The sequence below is a fragment of the Pleurodeles waltl genome, chromosome 9 (genome assembly GCF_031143425.1).
Source record: "Pleurodeles waltl isolate 20211129_DDA chromosome 9, aPleWal1.hap1.20221129, whole genome shotgun sequence".
Taxonomy (NCBI): domain Eukaryota; kingdom Metazoa; phylum Chordata; class Amphibia; order Caudata; family Salamandridae; genus Pleurodeles; species Pleurodeles waltl.
This window is the reverse complement of record NC_090448.1, coordinates 472,187,969-472,210,838: the sequence shown is the minus strand read 5'-3', so window position 1 is coordinate 472,210,838 and position 22,870 is coordinate 472,187,969. Positions and strand designations below refer to the sequence as shown.

General features: G+C 44.8%; 1 protein-coding gene across 2 annotated transcripts in view; it reads left to right on the top strand.

Annotated features, from left to right (window-relative positions):
• Positions 1-22,870, top strand: part of TRAF3 (TNF receptor associated factor 3) — a 392,193-nt gene that overhangs the window by 320,401 nt on the left and 48,922 nt on the right. For both annotated transcript variants that reach the window (XM_069207300.1, XM_069207301.1), the window contains one exon: positions 14,887-14,961. In XM_069207300.1, coding sequence (XP_069063401.1) covers positions 14,887-14,961 — 75 coding nt within the window. The remainder of the gene's footprint in view (positions 1-14,886; positions 14,962-22,870) is intronic.

Below are 22,870 nucleotides of genomic sequence, written 5' to 3'. Positions count from 1 at the left end.
CCTCAGCACCTCCCTCCCTCGGACTGCTGGGTCTAAAAGCGATGTGTCCCTCAGTGCAGACAGTGTCAGTAGCAGTTAGCACTAATCCTTTGTTGCCTGCTTCCTCCACGCCCTCCATTCTCTTGCTTGGACTTCGGTTCCTGCACTTATTGTGCTCTTTCGTCTTCTCCCACTGCTCCCGATGGCTGCTGACGCTCCGTGAACCTCCGACTGCAGATGACTTTCTCAATATGCTGTTCTCTTTCTTTTCATTCCCCTTAGCTCTCTCCTCGGTGATGTCACACCCATGTGATTTCCCTTGAGGGGCAGTCAAGAGGTGTAACCTCCATTTCCTCTTGACTCATGATGACTGCCATATTGGAAAGTTGTGAGTATCACTCTTACAGGCAGTGGCGTGGCTTGGTCAGTGAGACTGGGAGGGGGGGTGAGCTTCAGATTTGTCGACAATCGGGCTGGCATATTGACCCTCATTACAACCTCGGCGGTCTTCACAGAAGACCGCTGAGGGCGCCAGAATACCGCCAGTACTGGTGGTATTTCTGGCCCCCTATTTCGACTTTTCCGCTGGGCCAGCGGACGGTTACAGTGTTACCGTCCGCTGGCCCAGCGGAAAAGTCACATCAACATTGCTGCCGGCTCGTAATAGAGCTGGCGGCAATACTAATGTGCAGCAGGTGCAGTAGCACCCGTCGCGCATTTCACTGCCAGAAAGCTATTTGCCGCAGTATGCCTGTGACAGGTGAGAGACCTGCAAATGGGCCATATTAAGGCAAAATTTAACCAAATAATATCTCTGTATTCTAGGTATACTATAGAGATAGGGTTCCATAAGATTAGTTGTCACTAAAAGAGCATAGGCCTCATCCATCTTTTTTCCACACTTGGCTTCTGTTCTTTAATTTGCCTTAAGAGCCAGTAAATTCCCTTTTAACAAGAGCTTTAACTTGCATTTCTATTTCCTGGAGGTTATCAAACAGCTCTTTCTGTCCAATTGAATACAATTAGGTCTTAATGTCTTGAAGCCACCGGATGTTACACTCTTTCTTTAGATTCATGCAATCTTTGCTCTTCAATTGATTAAGTGTTTCTTCATGTCGATTCCTGTTCAATATCGATAACAGGGTTGGGACGTCTTAATGGTATCCCCTAGATAATTCAGGCCTAATTCTTTTTGACCTATGGTGGCATGGAAACTCCGTGGTAATCAAAGGAGTTTATGCAAAAAAAAACTATTTTAATCAACTTGCAACTTTGCCAGTTCACAATGGCCCCAAATACCTGCACCGTATGAGGCAACAGAATTCAGTTAGTATTATTATTTTATGCATTTGAGTAGAAACAACATTTTTGATGAAATCAGTAAATTTTACAAATTACATAGCAAGTGCACTAAATCAATAATTATATGGTAAATGCTGGAGCAACAGAATCACCTAAATTCACTGACCCTCAGAATTGCCCACTGTGTTATTAGCAAGTTATTCAAGAAATCCTACGTACTTATATTCCAGTCAGTGCCCATAGTTAGCTATAGTTTGAAGAAAGCAGGCTTTTCAGGCAAACTATTCCATAATAAATATGAAAAATAATAATAATAAAATACATAACAGTGCCATGTGTACTGTAGCCCTATGGCCGTGTGGTTTCTATCAGCAGAACCTCTGTGACAGCATGGACCAGATTGCACAGTTTTTTTAACACTTATGCTTTATTGGCAAATTGACAAGAAATGGGTCATAGAATACACATTCAAATGAGTCAGGTTAGAGGCACGTAATAAGGCAACAGTATTATCAAAATTCCATGTAATTCTTATAGTCCAAAATTGAACATATATGTGCCTACACTGTAACTGTTTTCCAGTGATAGGCACACTGATGGGCTATTTTCCGAGACTTTAAACACATTGGGGGTCATTCTGACCCCGGCCGGCGGCGGAAGCCCCCGGCCTGGCTGGAACCGCCAGAATACCGCTGCGCGGTCAAAAGACCACCGCGGGTATTCTGGGTTTCCTGCTGGGCTGGCGGGCGACCGCCAGAAGGCCGCCCGCCAGCCCAGCGGGAAACACCCTTCAATGAGGATGCCGGCTCCGAATGGAGCCGGCGGAGTGGAAGGGGTGCGACGGGTGCAGTTGCACCCGTCGCGATTTTCAGTGTCTGCATGGCAGACACAGAAAATCTTGGTGGGGCCCTGTTACGGGGGCCCCTGCAGTGCCCATGCCATTGGCATGGGCACTGCAGGGGCCCCCAGGGGCCCCACGACACCCCATACCGCCATCCTGTGCCTGGCGGCCAAAACCGCCAGGAACAGGATGGCGGTATGGGGGTCGGAATCCCCATGGCGGCGCAGCAAGCTGCGCCGCCATGGAGGATTCCCCAGGGCAGCGGAAAACCGGCGGTACACCGCCGGTTTTCCGTTTCTGACCGCGGCTGTACCGCCGCGGTCAGAATGCCCAAGGGAGCACCGCCAGCCTGTTGGCGGTGCTCCCGCGGTCGTTGGCCCTGGCGGATTTTACCACCAGGGTCAGAATGACCCCCATTGTGTTGTTTATTCATGATCTGACTACAATAACCCATAGTGCGAGAAAACATTAATTCCCAAAACATATTTTGTTCTGAATAAAACTTCCTGATTAGGACAAGATAATGCAGAATGTAACTCCCCCACCGTTTTTCTTGTGCAATCTAGGGAATCCTTAGTTAACCTAAATTGCTAAGTAAGCCCTGGTCTTTATTAAAAAATGAACTATCAGTTGATAGAGGACTGTTAATGAGAGGAACACGATTAATTGCACCATTGGGTTTAGGGAACAAACATTTCTTTACCACATGACGGATACCTGGGAATTGTTAAAACCAAAGAAAAAATCTGATCTGATTTTTGGTGGCCAGGATTAGAAAAGGAAGTAGAAAGGTGTGTAAGAGATTGCATGGTGTGCTGTAACAGTAAAAAAAAGCCTTATTTCAATGCAGATTTCCATGGTTTGCAGGAAACTTCCTAAGTATCCTTGGGATAAGGTAGCTATGGATATTGTAGGCCCATTATAGGGGGAACATCAGTTTCCTTATTTAATTGTTCTACTAGATCTTTATTCTAGATCGGTAGAAGTAAGTTGTGTACATGATATTTCATCTGTCAGCATGATAAAATTATTGAAATTAAATTTGTACGAGGGGAACCTTGCCACAATCTTTATTGACTGATAATGGTCCTCAGTTTTACTTGAATGAATTTGAAACTTGTCTTGATAATTGTGTAATTGAACATAAAAAGTAATCAGTTTATCACCAGGAAACAAATGGTGCAGAAGAGAGACTAAATAATATGTTAAAGGAGAGTATTCAGTTGGCTAAAGTGAATAACTTGAACTGGAAAAGAGTACTGCACAATCTCATAACAGCTTATAGGATGACTCCTCACTCTTCTACAAGGAGATCACCTTTTGAATTGTTTAAAGGAAGATCTCTGAGTACAAGCCTATGCCGTGGCTGGATGGCATAGGACAAAGGAGTGAAATATAATGGTCTAGTTGAATGGCGGAGTAAAGAACTAAAGATGCAAGGAGAAAGGAAGGAGAGTTTTGATGAACATAAGATAGTAAGAAATAATAGGATTCAGGTCGCTGACTTAGTGAAAATCGAAGCACCAGTTGGTTGTGAGCCATGGTCAAAGTTTGCACATGAAAAAAAAGCTGTGAAAATCTTTCAAAATGCAATTAAAACATGTGATGGAAGAATATGCAACCTAAACAGAGTTGTAAAAGAACAAAGAAAACCAAATGCGTCTCGTGATGGCATGCCAAAACAATTACCTGAATGTGATGAAATGAAAAGAAGAGTGAGTAAAAGAGAAAGGAAGACTCCAGTGTATCTTCGTGATAATGTCATAAAAATAATGTGCTAGCATATCATTTGTTTTTCTTAAGTTATGTTTGCTTGTTTTCTATGTTCTCCAAACTTGAGGAAAAAATGTTGTATGATGTAATGTATTTGTGAGAAGGGAGAAGTGTGGTGTTCTCGTGGCATGTCTCATGAAGATGCACGAGGAGCCATTATAATGTAAAGGTTCGAGAATGTGGGAAGAGGATACTGACAGTTGATTCTGTTTGGCAGCTGGCTGGGGTGTACAGGAATAAACTCGACTTTTACATCAAGGATAGCGTCAGTCTGGTTAATGACAATTTCACACCATCCTCCCCATATTTTGTGAAATTTCCTCATGCACCCTCTCCTCTTAAAAATTCCCTTTCCCATCATTCTGCAGAATTCAGTGCCTATCACCAGGGTTATCTTGATACTTATATTTTTTCTCAAAAGCTGCTGGATGTACAAGGAACTTTGCAGTGCTTTTAAAACTGCTGCACAAAGGAAGTAATACATATAAAAACACATGTGTTTCTGTATGAGGCCCCAGCTGGAGAAGTGCCTTTCTGCCGGCACAGGCCTACAGACCCCCTGGGAATGTGTCATGGACCCCTGGGGGACTACCAACCACAGGGTGGAAACCGCTGATATAGCAGATTGACCCACCGGAGATATGTCCATTCCACTGCATCAAAGGCCTTATTGGCATCCAGTGAAAGAATTATTGTCAGCCAGCGACATTGCAGTGGCCGCCAAGTTATTGTGTAATCGTCTCAGGTTCAGCCTTGTCAAGCGACCAGGCATAAAGCCATTCTGGTCCAGTTGCAAAAGCTCTGTTACAACTTCCCTCTGTCTGGTCGCCAGGAATTTGGCCATGTCCTTACTATCTGTGTTCAATAATGAGATTGGACAACGGGAATCACATTTATCTGCAGGTCTCCCTGCCTTGAGGATAAGTGCCACTGTCTCTGAGCGCTTGTCATCTGGTAGCTCTCCCTCCTGGAACACTGCCACAAAGACTGCGCGAAGAGGGGCCGCTGTCCACCTATGTTGTTTCTAAAGAACTCTACTGAGAACCCGTTCAAGCCCGGGGCCCTCCTGGATTACATATGGCCAGTTACAGAGGAGATTTTCTTCACTTTAATGTCCACCTCCAATTCTCTTATGTGGTCCTCACCCAGTCTTCTCATGGGGCAGTCAGCAATGAAAGCTAATACTTCCTGTTCAGAGCTTGCAAATGAGAAGCATAAAATGTTTTGAGGTGTGTGGCAAATTCTTCTGCTGTCTCGCAGTTTTCTTTCACCATAAGGACGGAGTCCGCTCTTTTTTTCTTGACTGACATACTAAACCTCTCTTTACTGCTGATCCATGCGAACAGTTTACCTGTCTTGTTCCCCCCTTCATATATTCTCTTTTGTGGTGCCAGGTAGGCCTCTTTTGCCTCAGAATTGGCTGCTGTATGATACTCTGCCCTCTTTAAATCCATGGCTGTTTTACCGGAGGGGGTTGGTGTCTCCGCCTATGTCCTTGCCAGTTGTGTCAGTTTCCTATACAAGGTAGCCAGCCTAGCATGTCTCTCCCTTCTGACCACCACTTCCCCTGTAATTATGAGTCCCCTGAGTGTGGCCTTATATGCCTCCCAGAGTGTCACTGTGCTTTTCACAGAGTCCTTACTTTCCTAGAAGTTCAGCTTAGATGCTTTACCTAGGCCTTGGACATTGGAGAGGAACCTTGTTTCCATTTTCCCACATTTCCTTGGGTCTCAACACCTTAGTATTCAGCGTCACTCCCAAAGGCAAATGGTTGCTGATGCCCCTGGCTAAATACGTGACATCACTAAACTAGGGAGAGATTTACCCGTTGTAAAGAAGTCATCTAGTCTCGAGTACTGCAACATTCGGGCTCCAGAGATCCAGCCCGTCTCTGCAGGCTGCTACACCTTTAGTCGGTCTGCAGGCCCCGACCCGATGCCAGCTGTCTCACAGGGGAGATGACGTCCCAAAGTTGCCATCCGTTCGCTGCCCACCACCATAGGTGGTATTCAGATGGTAGGTGAATCTAGATTCGGTACAGGTTACAGCAGGATTAGTTTAGGCCATTGCAGAGCTCAAAGCTCACACGTCCACCATGTTGGCCATCTTGGCCACACCCTGACCATGTTACACAGTTGCCCATTGTGTATCCTCTATATACATATAAAGATATGGTTATATTATAAAAACAACACACAGATTTAAAAAGTTCATCATAATTACTATTAATATTCATGAGTGTTGTCATCCTTGGATCCACATTGTTCAATTTCGTTTCTTCTCCATTAGGGTTTGCTCAGTAGATTCCATCCTTCTATGGTTGCTAGTAGTATTCCAGCCCATCTCCTCCTGCATGTAAGATAAGTACCTTATTGTTTTCTGGTTTTACATACTTTCTTTTCCATCCCCAAAAGTGGGTCTTTGCTGCTGCAGTTTGGTTAGGATCTCATCTGAAACAAAGACCTGTTAAGAGTGGTAGAAATACAGCAGGCACGGTACGAAGTACCTTCTCCGGCTCATGGAATTTAATAAAAGGTGTACTCCGAGAAATGTCATTAGTTTCGCTTACAAACAGGACCAGCTTTAGCGTTGCAAGCAAGAACTAGACCTCAAAGCAAACCACACTATTCGCACCCTGACATTTTTTCATTTTAATTTATTTTGATTCAATTTTTTCCTTAGACTTGTTAGGCGACCCACATGGTTCACCCATGTTCTCTGTACCAGCAAACAAAAGGAGTACCAGTTTGGAAAGCTTTCCCTAGCATATCATTGAGTGAGTTTTGAAAATCAAAACCTATATTAAGGAAGGTGCACAAAACACAGTGAAGGTGCCTCTGGTATCTGAGTGCTCGTTCACTGGTTTGTCTAGTTGGAGTTATGTGAATTAACAGGTTCTTGCAGCCACCATGCCCATCCGCCTTTGTGATATGTATATATATAAATATATATATACATACACATATGTATGCACATACACATATACATAAATATATATATATTTCTCTCTCTCTCTCTCTCTCTCTCTCTCTCTCTCTCTCTCTCTCTCTCTATATATATATATATATATATATATATATATATATATATATGTGTGTGTGTGTGTATAATATATAACACAGTGACGGTCACCACCAGGTAGTTATAGTTAGGTCAGCATTTCCTCTTTTGTTTTGCTAATAACTTTGGCCCCGTTTGATGAATGTCCACAAAACTTCTTTTTGATTAGTTGTGCTTGGAAAGTTCCGGGGTGATCCGTCAAGCGGGGGCCGAGTAAAAAGGGGTCCCAAAATACAAACCCCCCATGCATTTTCCATAGACTTCTTTAGGCAGGGGTGCAGCCAAATCTGCTCAGCCAGTGCACTGATTGGCTGCTAGCAACATGAGAAAAGTGTTGCTGGTAGCCTTTACAGGACTCAGGGACATTGTCCCCTGTCCTGAACTTGTATTAAAAAAAATTAGATGAGGGCAGGGTAGGAATACCCTGCCCCCCTAGGCCTCCTGAAGGGACCTAGAAGGGCCTCCCTGGGGCCATAATTAAACAAAGAATTATCAGTTTCTGTCACAATCCTGTGGGACTCTCGCACAATCGCAGCAAAAAACAAAACAAAAATGGCGGCCCGGGCCCACATTGATTAAGTAACGGGAAAGGACGCATTACCCTCTCCACAAGCCCTTGTTAGCCATGGGACCCTATCCCATGGTACCCAATTTAATACTCTGGGGAGGGTGGCACGCGACTCCCTTCCCTGAGCCGAATTCTACCCCGGGTACCCCATCTCCCAGGGCCTGATTTATTAATATGGGGAGGAGGACGCTCAACCCCTGACCAAAGTATTGCTTGAGTGGAGTGGGCCCTCTAGACCCCTCCTCTCACTTCCTTAGCATTTTATGGCCCTTGGGACCCTATCCCTCTGGGTCTGCTCACTTGATGTATACCTGGGAGCTCACTCCTGGTACACAGCAGTTTCCCTGCATGCATTAGCATGGCCAAGGAAACTTGTGTTTGCTCCCGTCTGCCGGGAGCATTTTCAAAACTCTCACCAAACAGGAGCAAACATAAAGTCTGCTCCTAATAGGCAGGAGCTTTAAAAACGCTCCTGCCAGCTGGGAGCAGACTTGTATTCAGTTTCTCTGTCCACACTGATCCGAGTAGAGAAACAGAATAAACTATTGCTCCCACCCAAAGGCATTGCTTCCTCTAGGTGGGAGCAATGCCGACTGGTGCTGCGGGCCCTGGGGCTTCCCCCGTGGCCCCACCATGTGCATGGTGGGTGCTCTGTGTGGGCACCGGGCACTCGCCTTTAAATGATGCGGGCCCCAGGGGATGTGGTCCCCGGGGCCAAAATAGGCTTGATGAGGGGGGCTGCATCCCCTTTAAAATAAAAACGCCTCCCTGGGGGATGGGGTCACCATGGCCTAATGAGGCTCAGGGAGGGGACCACACGACCCGCCTCACATTTTATTTAAATTTCATCCCCAGGTGATGAGGTCCATGGGGCCTAATCAGGCTTAGGGAGGGAGGCCACATGCCCCTCTCTCCTTAATAATTACTCAGCTCTGGGGGTTGGGGTTCTGGGGCCTAACAAGGCTCGGGGATGGGGGCAACGCAGCCTCCACTCACCTTTTTAAAAAAAAAACAGATGGTCCCGGGGGAGTGGTTCCCCAGGGCCAAAAGAGGCTCAGGTAGTGGTGACTACATGTCCTTCGTCGCCTTTTAAAAAATGGGGGATGGGATCCCTGAGGCCTGATAAAGGTTGGGTGGGGGGTTGTATGCCCCCTTCTCTTTAAAAAAAAAAAAAAAAATGAACGGCCCCAGGGAATGGGGTCCCTGGGGCCTAAAAAGACTTGGGGAGAGGGGCCAAGCAGCCTTTATGCTTTTTATTATATATATAGCGTCTGGGGTGTCATCGGTAATGTTTAAAATGATGTCATAGAACATGCCGTCAGTGATGTAATATGTGAGGTCATAAGCAGTGTATGGTGAGGGTGCAAGTTATAGTTAGCTCTTATAGCAATTTCAGTTATTTTTTAGTTGAAAACGTTAATGTAGTCAGAGACAACATTCACCTAACAATAACATTACTTAACTAACTATAACCTTTGGTTGTGTGTGTGTATATCTATATGTGTGTGTGTATATATATATATACATATATATATATACACACACACACACATATATATATATATATATATATATATATATATATATATATATATATATATATATATATATATATATTATTTTAAGGTTCAGAGATCGGGTTTAAGAGGTTTTTGGGTTTAGACGCTGGACTTAAACATTAATTATTTATTTTAAAATTAAACAAATTATGGAAGTAATGTTAACAATAAAAAGCGAAAAAATGTAACGGAAATGAGATGTATCAAACCCTATCAGTCCGAACGAATTGCAATCCGAAATAAAAGATCCGAAGTAATTGTCCTACAACGTGCAGAATGTAACCCTGCATCCAGCTGGAGTCACCTGACCCTCCTCCCCATTTCACGAGGGATTCTGCATCTGTGCCTTGCAGCTGATTGAGGGCATTGTGTCATGGAAGCGAAAAAGCCTGAACACGAAGAATACTCCTAATTCAAGCTTGATGACGCGGGCACAGGTGGCGGAGACAGAATCAGTTTGCTGCAGAATAAGCATTACCAGGGGAGGTTAACCCGTCTGCCTCCAAGAACATCTAGAAAGGGTGATATTCTACTCAAAATAGAAGACTGTTAGTCGTGTAAATATAGAATATAGTCTGCAAAGTAGTGAATAGTTAATCAACAGCTGTCTCCAAAATCATGCAAATTCCTGCTATCCAGCGCGATATTACCAACCTTATAAACAAGCTTAAATGAGGCCTTAAAAAATCCTAACTACAGGCTTATGCGACCGAAAGGACTCCTTTCTGTTAAGGAGCCTGCCACCAGGGGCACATTATGATTTAATTCGTATTCTACTGGTTTAAATGAATCCCGTGTGTTTTCAAGTCTTACTTCTAACATAAGTGAAAATTAACTACCTGGTAATTACATTGCGTTTTTATTACTTACAGAAGTCTCTTAATGAGAGTATTTTTAGCAACTGATGTATTTATGTACTTTTTGTAGGGTGAGACGGTGTTGTGTATTTCACAGGCTAGTAAAACTGATTATAGCATACACACAAGAGGCTCAATGAGTTAAACTCTCACCACTGGCATCTATTGTGATTTGAAGGCCAGAACTTTGAGGTATAGACAGTGGATACAGGGAAGACCGATCCTGCCTTCAGACTGTACGAGCCTCGTACTTATTTTTTTCAAACTGTTTTTATTGAGAAAGGCGGGTACTTTTATCTACAGTCATTATAATCGTCATATTGAAACACGTCATAAAAAAATATGTTGTTATTATTCCGGCATATTTATTTTATAAGCAAGGCTTATCAGGCAGAAACACTTGCTGGTGAAAACTAGCCTCAAGTAGCCCCGACCATCTTCAATGTTCCTCTATTTATGATGTATTCCTATGAATCAACCCTTTTCAGCTATTTCCATAGATATAGATTCAACAAAAAAACCGGGGGTTGGAAAAGTGACATCAGACGCCCTTCAACTCCATTGACCTCACAGGGTTGACCTCTTATCCCAACCCTTCACCCATTAATTCTTCAGTTCTAGGCTCATGCTTCACAGCAAAGACAACACGTTCTCTGCTATTATGGCCTCTGAGACCAGGTGTAGTAAGGGAAATGGCAGAATCCCCAATTTACATTCATGGCCTTTTCCCTGCATGGGCATGCAAAGGACTGGAAGTTAAGCCGGAACTGGAATTACCTAACTGTATATTATAAAAAAATAAATAAAAAAAAACTTTGCATACAGTTTTCATTCTTAGAATTTTAAAACTGAACGCGGTGTCTAAGCCGGTGTCCCGGAATACTGCAATTGCATAAAGAAGAGAGGTGGCTTTAGGTTTTTAATTTCTGGCAGAAAACAGTGATTGAAATCATTGGTAGAGTTTTGTTTCTCTATATCTTTAGTTTTTAGACAGTTTTGCTATTCGTTTTAATATAATGTAAAAGCCACATAACCCAGAGATTGTGTGAAGAACACGAATGCTTGAAAAGTCATAATTATAAAGAAATCAAATAAAAGTGATTTTTTCTCTACTTTTAGCTTAGAGTATAAATTCTGACTGGTGTGACTACTTGGAACAATTACATATGAGTGCAAATTGTACCTAAATAAGATGTATTTTCTGGTACCTTGTGAGTGAATCTGCCAGGGCAACCCAAGAGAGAGGACAACAGCCATATGTACTGTAAAGGGTACCAACGGCATCTGCGGAGAAACAACAGCAATTTATGAGGCTGTTCATCACACCCTAATTCAACTAACCTGGCAGATCTACTTTACCTTAACACCAGCACTGAATCTAGTTTGCGTAAGATGAGCAAACAAAAGGGCCCCAGTTTGGAGAAATTCTGTTGCATATAGTTTTGATTCACATCCTTGGTGCAGTTTCTCCAACATTTTGCCATTGATGCCCCTTTCTTTAGTGGGGTACCAATATGCAAGATATTGTAGGATATCATCTTTGTGTAAGCATCAACAGAGCGCTCATGCCACAAGTCCAGGAAATACACTCAATTCTTGTCTTCGGCTATGAATTTCAGATACTTTTACCACTTCTCAAGCACCTGTTGCATTGGATTACTTTCTTCGTATTGCAGAACTGCAAAGGTCTATGAGGTGCTGCTTTTTATTCCCCCACCATTCTAATGTGTCTGCTTGTTGCTGTCTCTCTTTGATCTACCCGTGATAGTGTAGTAATTTTCCTGTGAGGCTTGCCACTATTGTAGGTACTTCAAGAAATCTTTGTTTGTGAATTTATTCTTCAGCTCTACAAATGACTGTTGGAATCTCCTTTCATGCACTGTTTACTCAGTCAGAGGCCCCTCTTGTCGTATTCTTTCCACTTTATTCTTCTGCCTTCAGATTGAAACTTGTCACTTATCCATAAGATGGCTTTATGTGACAGTGATATTTCAGCACCAGCAGACATGAACGGAAATGAATTAAAGGTGGAGTGGGGTGGGGGTCGTAATTTCCAGCAGGCGGTGTGTTAGTTTTTTTGGCCAGGATAAGCGCCAGGTCTAAGAAGTGCGTCGCAATTTTGTGTTTGCATGGTCTGGCGTATATTCTCAAGGCTCCTGCCTACTTGGAAGAAGTGTTGGGGATTCCTGTGATGTGTTCCAAGTGGGCATTTATTGTAGCCCAGTATTTTCTGAGCAGTCCCATAGAAAGCATTTCAGGAAATCTCCAGGGATGGTGCACCTCGCACTTGTGGATTTAGTGGCTCAGTTGGTCAATGAATCCACTCTTGGAATATGTTTGACCCATGGTCACCAGTTGCCGCCCAGGCAGGTCCACTGATTGGTTTTACCCTTCTGTGGTTAATAGAATGGGTAGCATTGAGTTAGTTAACAAAATTGTATTTAAAATTACACTTATGTTATGCAGTGTATGCCAAGTTGTCCTGCACTTCTAATGATAACCATTATCATAAGGATAGGGAAATTCCAGTTCTCCACTTACTGTGAGTAGTCAGCACCACAAAGTTGGCACTGTGACAGCTTGTTTATCATTGCAAGTGCCATATTTATCAGCTTCTTCACCATTTGAATCTTAAGCTGTGTATTTATTTTGACATTTTGTCTTACAAACGGTGTTGTAGTACTACAGAAACACACTGAGTGGAATTTGCAGCAGTCCTACTGCCAGGCATCTGTCTTTGTCTGTCCTTCTATAAACCTCATTTATTATTTTCACTCTAAACATGAACTTTATCCACTCCCACAATGTCTCCTCCTGTGATGTGATTAGGGGTAAAGTCTGCAAGATGCCACTTGCTGTGTTGTCACTGAGGTCATAGGCTGTGTGATGTCACTTCCTGTTATGTCATCAGGAGGGTGGATTAAATGTTGCCTGATGTCACTTCCGATATCCGTGGTATTTTGGTGAATTGATCTCCATGGGAAAGAGAGATAAAATTTGAGGTTTTTAGGCATAGTTTTGATTTTAAAAGATGGCCCACCCCATTACTTTTGTGTTTTTTAAATCTATCCCAGGTGCCAAATGGGCTGTCTAACCATCCTAGGATGGGCTGATTGGAAGTAGACCCTGTGCGCCACTTTATTAGGAATCAAAGCTGCCACTACACAAAACTCTGATCTCTCTCTCTAGCAGGAACATTAATCGCAAGAGTTCTCTTGACAGTCTTTATTGCTGCATGAAAGCTGGAGGCACAAGGAAGTCTGCTTCAGGTGTTTTTCAATTGTAAGTTATTGCTAAACACAGCGTCCCCCACCCCCCCCCCCCCCATACTCCACTTGAGGTCAGCGCCCCCTCCAGGTCTGAGGGGACGGCGGTGGGAAGGGTGGGGCAAAAAATAGAATCCCTCTAGTCTAGTGCAAGGGCCCAAGGGATTTCCACTCCTGCGAGTGAAAACATGACTTTCAAATCTTCCGCACTTGAGAGGTAATCATGTTTTCCACACTCCATAGGTAATGTGGAGGACGTGGAGACCCGACTTCCGCGTCCAAAAAGTTAAACATAGAATTACTCGTGGGTTGAAGTAGGCAGGCTCCCACTGAGGGAAAGATTGCAATGTCACAGCTGTGTTTCGGGCTGTTGTGACGTACTTGTAGCGTCAGACTGTGACAGAAAATAGGCCCAGTCACTAAAATAAAAGTGGCCCCCATTAACGAATCAGTTGGCCAAAAGAAAGTGTCACTCATTTGCAAATCGGGGCAGTTTTGAACTTGTAAAGGGAAGCTGCAAATGTGTTTTGCAGGGTATTGGAAACTACATGTATTTGGTGCATGCTGCAGGCAATGTTTGGGGTAATATTAGGGAAATCAACAAAAACGGACCCACTAACCATAACCAGGGCCACGAACACAGAAAAAAACTGTGCACACACCTGTCAGAACAATGCACTGCCTGCTTGTCCTAGAGACCAGTTCTACCCTGCGTTCCTGCAGTGGATAACGACATTTAGAAAAATCTGTTCACAATTGTGGTTGGAAATGGGCTATATTTAGACAGCAAATACATATAGTGCATTTGGGAGTTGCGTTCTGCAGGGTTGCACCATGTTAGTTCACGTTTTTAGAAGTAAAATAATGTCACCAGTTGGGATGCTCATTAGCGAAATTGACGCCTGGTGGTGAGGTGTGCTTGTACGGGGTGCAGAATAGCAGGGGTTTAATCTGGAAAATGCACAAAGTTCCATTTATAACATTTCACTATATGAATTTAGTCGGAGCTTAAACGTGGCAATCAAAAACTGCAACAGTCCAGAGCTCCCGTCTGTGAGTTACTGTTTCTGAAAACTTATTCTAATTAATGAAATAGCAAAAAAGACAGAAAGGCGGATATTAAATTTACATATTGCTGATATGGAGCTTATAATCACCGAAGTCTGAAACTTTCGAATAAAATAAAGCTTTCTGGAATCTCAAATGAACAAATTGGCAATTAAAGAATTCATATCTGAAACAGGAGTTAAATATGAAAGCTATTGGTTCGCATAGAATGCGTTCAGAAGTATATATGTATCTTAAATTTGTACTTCCAGTAAGTACAGTAAATTCCACTTCGCGTTTGTCGGTGGTGTTAGCGGACATGCTTTCAGACTAGTTTTGCTGGAGAGGGCATTTATCTGGAGATGCACTGTACTCAGGCTGTCATGTTTCGAAATAGTCTTTTTTTTTATTGGGACTCTCCAGCCCTTTGGATTTACAATCCGGTAGGTCCTACGCCGGTCTAACTCGTTACCATAAAGTAGGCTTAGAAATCTGTGTACAATAAACGTTCATATGAACACCTGTACCATGATAAACATCATGCCATGTATGACAAAGCGATTTGTCGCATTTTGTATTGGTAAGTTACCTTGGTATATTTTGTTAACATTTTACCTCTGTTTCTCTGTTGCAGTTGAACACTCATTTGGCTGAATGTGTGAATGCTCCAAGTACCTGCAGTTTTAAACGTTACGGTTGTACTTTCCAGGTCAGTATCTTCAAATTACGTCTGTCGTGCAAAGCTGTAATGTAACACTTTCAGATTCTTCAGCCCGAGAACCCTATTTGAGAAAGAGCTTCGCCTTGTAAGCCCCGAACAAAATGCACTAAATGTGAAACTCTGCAGCAGGAAACAGCTTGAGGCTTTACAATTTGGGCTAGGTTTTGGTCGGTTTGATGCCTGGAAGTGTCAATTCGTTGAAACCGCTTTATGAAACCTGAAGATGTCTGTAGAAATAATCTTATGAATGAGAAATCGTTAGAGTAGTATTCACCGTGAGTGAGGATGGTGGGGGCGAGGCCACCTTATGTGTCAGCTTACCCTTGCACAGGTGCATAGCCGCACAGATCTCTAGCAGTGAGAAGAGGGAATATGTTGTTTCAAACCAGAAATGATATATAGGTCTCACTCTTTTTCTCTTGATGTTGACTTACTGTAAAACAGATGTGCACACCAAGGTCTCCGTGTAGACCTTCCTGCACATTTTTATGTAAAAAGTAAATACAAAAGTATGAATAGGTTGGTGTGTGTAAGCATTATCTCCAAACTAGGAGGCACGTCTACCATTGCAGTACTGGATACTTTATCAGACATCATCTGTACATCTAAGTAGAGGGGGTTGCTGGGCGCATGTGTGCGTGTCCCCAACTCAGCATGTTAACGGAGCACAATTCAATCACCTTGGCAGCTGTCAGAACCCCATCCAGAGGGCCATGGGGCAAGCAGGGGTTACTGGACCCAAACATGGGGGCTGAGGCCTTTTAGTCTGAGCAGTCCAAGGCTCCCGCAGGTGGGGGGCGAGGGTGTGGATGCTGCAAAGTGAATGAACACAGGCTCACTACTCAAAATACGCACAGCAGCAGCAATAAATAATTGTCAAGGCAAATAGTCACTTTCATGAAAGAAGATAAGTATTTTATTCCTATCACTATCCACAAAAAGGAAAAAACAACATTCACAAGCAACTAAACAGTGCCCCTGAGGTTAGGGCATCTAGCGTTTCGTTAGGCGGTTCCCTGGAACCCACTCTCCCTTGCTTCTAGTGGTAGTGGCTATTCCCTATTCAACAAATGAAACATTCTGGGTAAACCCCACTAGTAGTCCGAGTCTCAAGAGTCCACAGTGTTCTAGCGCAGAAGTGCTAATTAGCAGCAACTTTCCCCGGGGCTGACTGGCCCAAAATCAGTCTTGCCTTCACCATGCAGGATTAGAATGACTGAAGCACCTGAGCATGCCCCTTCCATGGGGTCTAGAGTGGCAGCAGATGATTCAGATGAGTTTGCTGCATGCAGCCCAAGAAGGGTGCACTCAGCGGTTGTAGAGTCTTCACATGCAGTTGCGCTTCCACAGTGACTGGAGGTTCTCAGCAGCTCATCTCTGCGAAATAAGTCTCTGGTTCATCCCAAAATGGGGGGATGGTAATACAAAGCTCCTGGTGCAAATCCTTCACCCCAAGCAGGTGCGCAGGGTCCCACAGCAGCTTTGCTTCTCTCAGCGATGACCCAGACTAGGTCACACAACTTGCTCATCCGGTAACTCCCTCTGGCATACGCGGTTGCTGTATCCTTACGGTATACTGGCTCCGGCCCAATCATCACAGTGAAGACCTCTGCGGTGGCCCTTCCTTCCTAGCAAACAGGGTCATGCCCCACTACCCCATTTGGGCTATGGCCCTTATTGGACAGCAGTCTTCTCTCCGTCTCTCCTCCTGGCATATGGGGTCACTGCTCCCCCTACACACAGGCTCTGACCCAATCTGCACAGTGATAACATAGCTCAAATTACAGCAGCCCTTCTCTGGCATACAAGGGTCACCGTCTTCATCCTGCACACAGGCAATTACTTGATCGGTGAAGCAGCCATCTTTTCACACCTTGCAAAAGGGAGTCCTCTCTGCAGGGCTTCCCACAGGCCCTTGCTTTCTCCGACGCTCTCCTCTCCCTCACAGGGCACACTGGTCTTGGCAGGCAGGCAAGCGCTTGTTCTCCTGGCTGCAGGACAGGTGATCTTGGATTTGCTGAGTGATATCCCCTAACCCAGCAGGGAAACCAACAAGCCTTGGCCCCCAGTCCTGGTCACAGTCAGCAGTCATGTAGAGCTTCCCTTCCTCACACAGCCCATTTGGTGCTTGGCAGATGACATTTGTTGTGGTCTGAGGACCCCCTTCTTATAGGCCATTGGCAGGCACCAAATGTGGTTTAGGGTATTAGGGCCCAATTCACAAGGGTAAACTGAGGGCCTGATTTAGATTTTGGCAGATGGGGTTACTCTGTTATAAACGTGACGGATATCCCATCTGACATATTATGATCCCATTACATCATATGGATATCGTAATACAATGGATGGGATGTCCATCATGGGAGTGACTAGAGTTCACACCTTGATGTCAACCACAGTGATAAGTGTATCAAAAGATTAACCCAGGAGCCTAGCCCTACTCTTTGTGATTCTCTTACCGACCCCATCTCCTTCCTCAGATGTGCTGTTTACCCTTTGAAGTGTATAGGGAAAGCCTGGCTCTCCCCTCTCCAGTATTTGTCCCACCCAGCTTATAGGAATGCAGAAATATACAAATCTGTCTGGGGGATTGCTCTATGCACAAATCTGTCTGGGGGGATTCCTCTACCTCTTCATGTTTCAGCATGCAGGCCTGGGTCTCCCAAAATGGAACCCAGAGCCGTCCATGGATTGTGCAATCTTGAAGCACACATAGACCGCATGCATGTATACAGCCTACACACACTACACAGCACTGAATCTTCCATGTTTTATACCACTCATAAGCATTTATACATCCAGCACATACATTTAACATGCACACACAGCACAGCACTGTATTCTTCATGTACTATACCACTCAATGGTACACATACATCCAGCACATGCATTTACCGTGCATGTACTGCACCGCACTACATCCTCTATGTATAGCACTACTCATAGGTACGCGTACATCCAGCACACATGTTCACCATGCACGCACTGCACAGTACTGCATTATCCCTGTATCATACCCTTCCTAGGCACATGTACATCCAATGCAGATACACCTCTCATTCGCTGCGCACCGCTACACATAAACCCAATGTAGGCCCAGGATGAGTTAAGCACACAGCAGTAGAATTTTAAAATGAGTGAGTCTGTAGGCCTCACTCCAGTAAAAGAAGTTAAGAAGGACCTGTTCACTCCTACTGATCACTACACGGTATGCTGCCACCACCGCGCTTGTGATGCTTAACTGCTGGTGTAGCCTCTCACCACTTTGAGGATAGCACTTTGGGCACCTCTCCTGGTCCAACAAGACTGCAGTGCATGAGACAGGCCTATGACATGGCTCACACGTGTGATCCGTGTTTGCCTTTGACACAAAAATCAGTATTACTGATTGAGACATCAGTACTGTTGAGGTACGAAGGCCAGGGGTGCACCTCTGTTACTATGCAGAGAACTTTACCATGTACTGGAATTTTACATCCCAAGAGCAGCCCATAGTAGGACTGTGAGCAATAGTGTGGCATGGCCAGACCGCTGGCATCACGTAATGTATTAGAGAAGCCTGCTATTGCAGTGACATAGAAAAGTGGAAAGAAATAAATGACACACTGTGAACAAAGAGCTTCCCAGGGTTCTAATACAAAGTAAAAAACAATAACTCTGTCTTGTTTATGTGGGGCTTGCTTATGTCCTGTGCTTACTGCTAAGGCATGGCGCGCCATCCCTAAAGCAATGAAAGTGGCGTGGACACTTGCAGGGCAACGTGCCACTACTGCTAAGAGCGTGTCCAAGCATTTTTGAGACAAGGCTTTGTATACATTTGCTGTCTGTTATTGAATGTTTTTGGACGCTTTTATAGCTTCTGCGAAACACAGTTGTGATGGCACAAGCCACTACTTTTGCTCTCATTTTTCCCCACACTTATTCAGCCTGGTTCCATATCCCATGGAGCAAGGCATTTAAGCACAGACACCATGCGAAGTTCATAAACAACATGCCAGTTACTTCTGGACTTAATTTTGGTATTAATGATTTCCCAATGGATATTTACACCCAAATGTAAACGTAAAAGTCCTCGACCCTCAAATGAGACTGCTATAACTGAATTTACAACTTGACTTACTATTAATAACTTCACACCTGTTTATGGAGATCTCTTGAACCGGGTGAAGATCACCGTATTAGAAAATATCGGGAAATGTGACGACGTTTAAAAAAATAAATAAATAAATAAAATGATCTAGGACTACCTAAAGAAAATGGTAAAATGCGTTACCTCCTAAGATAAACTTTGTATTAAATTATAAACTAATTTAAATATGTTTTTTATATTATATTTTGAAAAAGTATTTCAACACATAGAGTGTCTGTAAGGCTGAGCAACAGTCAGCCCGAAGGACAGTCATCATGTTCGGGTTAGGCAGCCAATCGCGTTAAATGTTCTAATACGCGGGCCTCTCACAGCCTGAGCAAAGCTTTGCAGGGCTGAAGATTTCACAGCTTGAGGGTATAAACTCATCAACCCAAAAAGGCCATCTGAGGTCCTGTAGGAAAGTACCATCTTGCCTAGCATGTTACCCCCATTTTTACATGTATGTCAGTTTGTTTTTGCCTGTCTCACTGGGATCCTGCTAGCCAGGAACCCAGTGCTCATAGTTTGTGGCCTGAATGTGTGTCCCTGTGTAGTGACTAACTGTGTCACTGAGGCTCTGCTAACCAGAACCTCAGTGCTTATGATCTCTCTGCCTTTAAATTTGTAAGTGTAGGCTAGTGACCACTTTTACCAATTTCAATTGGCATACTGGAACACCCTCATAATTCCCTAGTATATGGTACCTAGGTACCCGGGGTATTGGGGTTCCAAAAGATCCCTATGGGCTGCAGCATTTCTTTTGCCACCCATAGGGAGCTCAGACAAACCATTACACAGGACTGCCACTGCAGCCTGAGTGAAATAACGCACACGTTATTTCACAGCCATTTTCACTGCACTTAAGTAACTTATAAGTCACCTATATGTCTAACCTTCACTTGCTGAAGATTAGTTGCGAAGTTACTAAGTGTGAGGGCACCCTTGCACTAGCAAAGGTGCCCCCACATAGTTCAGGGCAATTTCCCCGGACCTTGTGAGTTCGGGGACACCATTACACATGTGCACTAAATATAGGTCAATACCTATATGTAGCTTCACAATGGTAACTCGGAATATGGCTGTGTAACATGTCTAAGATCATGGAATTGTCCCCTCATGCCAAATCTGGTATTGGGGAGCCAATTCCATGCACCGCCGGGGCTCCACTATGGACCCCGGGTACTGCCAAACCAGCTCTCTGGGGTTTTCTCTGCAGCTACCGCTGCTGCCACCCCACAGACAAGGTTCTGCCCTCCTGGGGTCTGGGCAGCCCAGTCCCAGGAAGGCAGAACAAAGCATTGCCGATGAGAGCAGGGTGTTACACCCTCTCTCTTTGAAAATATGTGTTAAAGGCTGGGGAGGGGCAGCCTCTGGAAATGCTTAGAAGGGCACAGATGGTGCCCTCCTTGCATAAGCCAGTCTACACCGGTTTAGGGAACCCCAGTCCCTGCTCTGGTGCGAAACTGGACAAAGGAAAGGGGAGTGACCACTCCCCTGTCCATCACCACCCCAGAGGTCGTGCCCAGAGCTCCTCCAGTGTGTCCCAGACCTCTGCCATCTTGTTTCCAGAGGTGCGAGGGGACTCTGGAGGCCTCTGAGTGGCCAGTGCCAGCAGGGGACGTCAGAGACCCCTCCTGATAGGTGCTTACTTGACTAGGTGGCCAGTCCTCCTCTGAGGGCTATTTAGGGTCTCTCCAGTGGGCTTTTCCTCAGATAACGACTTGCAAGAATTCACCAGGGTTCCTCTGCACTTCTCTCTTCGACTTCTGCCAAGGATCGACTGCTGACTGCTCCAGGATGCCTGCAAAACTGCAACAAAGTAGCCAGAAGACTACAGCGACATTGTAGCGCCTAATCCTGTCGGCTTTCTCAACTGTTTCCTGGTGCATGCTTTGGGGGCTGCCTGCCTTCACCCGGCACTGGAAGCCACAAAGAAATCTCCTGTGGGTTGACGGAATCTTCCCCCTGCTTCAGCAGGCACCAAACTTCAGCTTCACCGGGACTCTGGGTCCCCTCTCATCTTGACGAGGGTGGCCCCTGGAACACAGGTGGTGGACCCAAGTGACCCAGACTGTCCAGTGGTCCGACTGTCCGAATTTGGAGGAGGTAAGTCCTTGCCTCCCTTCCCCAGACAGTAATCCTGTGCACCGCATATTCTGCAGCTACAAGGGCTTCTGTGCACCACATTTCCAAGAAATCCTGCATGCACAGCCAAGCCTAGGTCCCCAGCACTCCATCCCGTGATGCTCCACGCCCTGAGTTGCTCTCTGGTGTCGTAGGACCTCCTTTTGCAGTGTTGAGACCACTGCCATGTTCAGTCTTCTTGAACCCGTGTTCAAGGACTTCTGCGGGTGCTTCCTGTCTGTGCATGGGCTCTCTACGTTGCTGAGGGCCCCCTCTGTCTCCTCTCCCAAGTGACGACATCCTGGTCCTTCCTAGGCCCCTGCAGCACCCTTTTTCTCCAACCGTGACTCTTGCAGTTAGCAAGGCTTGTTTGTGGTACTTTGCCAAGGAAAAAACTCTGCATCCTCCATCACGCCGTGGGACATCTTTTGCACGAAGAAGAACTTCCTATCTCCTTTCGTTGTTTCAGAATCATCAGCATCTTCCAACCAGAGGCAGCCATTTTGCACCTTCATCCGGGATTTAGTGGGCTCCTGCCCCCCCTTGACACTTTAGCGACTCTTGGACTTGGTCCCCTTCCTTTGCAGGTCTTCAGGTCCAGGAATCCATCTTCAGTGCTTTGCAGTCTGTTGTGGTCCTTGCAAAATCCTTTATCACGACTTTAGTGTGTTTCTGGGGAAATAGTAGTACTTTACTCCTACTTTCCAGGGTCTTGGGGTGGGGTATCTTTGACACCCTTAGTGTTTTCTTACACTCCCAGCGACCCTCTACACACTACACTAGCCTGGGGCCCATTCGTGGTTTGCATTCAACTTTCTTAGTATATGGTTTGTGTTGCCACTAGGCCTATTGCATCCTATTGTATTCTACAGTGTTTGCACTACTTTCTGACTGTTTTACTTACCTGATTTGGTTTGTTGTGTACATTTTGTGTAAGTTACTTACCTCCTAAGGGAGTATATCCTCTGAGATATTTTTGGCACATTGTCACTAAAATAAAGTACCTTTAATTTTAGGAACTATGAGTATTGTCTTTCTTATGATATAGTACCTATATGATATAGGTGGTATTGCATGAGGTTTGCATGTCTCCTAGTTCATCCTTGGCTGCTCTGCTATAGCTACCTCTATCAGCCTAAGCTGCTAGAACACTACTACTTGACTAATAGGGGATAACTGGCACAAGGTGTAAGTAACATTGGTACCCACTATAAGCCAGGCCAGCCTCCTACAGGTCCTCCCCCTCATGACAAGAGGGCGCATCACTGATAGAATTATATAATTAGTCCTGGCTACTTCCCACTCTGACGAGATGAGGATGGTTCTTCTCTTGTTGGCTGACCCATAACACAGTCTTCCATCCCTTCCTTCCCTGAATCCTCCAGGAAGCACTGAGGCCTTTCTGCTGGTCCCTCCTTCCACCCAGTGTCATTGCTGCTGCCCGCTAAGTGCTTATTGAATCTTGTATGCATGCATGCATAAATGTGTGTGTATGTGTATCAATGAGTGTGCGTCTGTGCTTGCATGCTGTGAATGGATTTGCACCTTTATATGTTCCTGTGAATAGTGGATTTATTTGAGCATGCGCTTGTGAATGGATAGCTGTGAGTGAGTGTGCATGTGGATGGGTGGGTGTGAGTATGC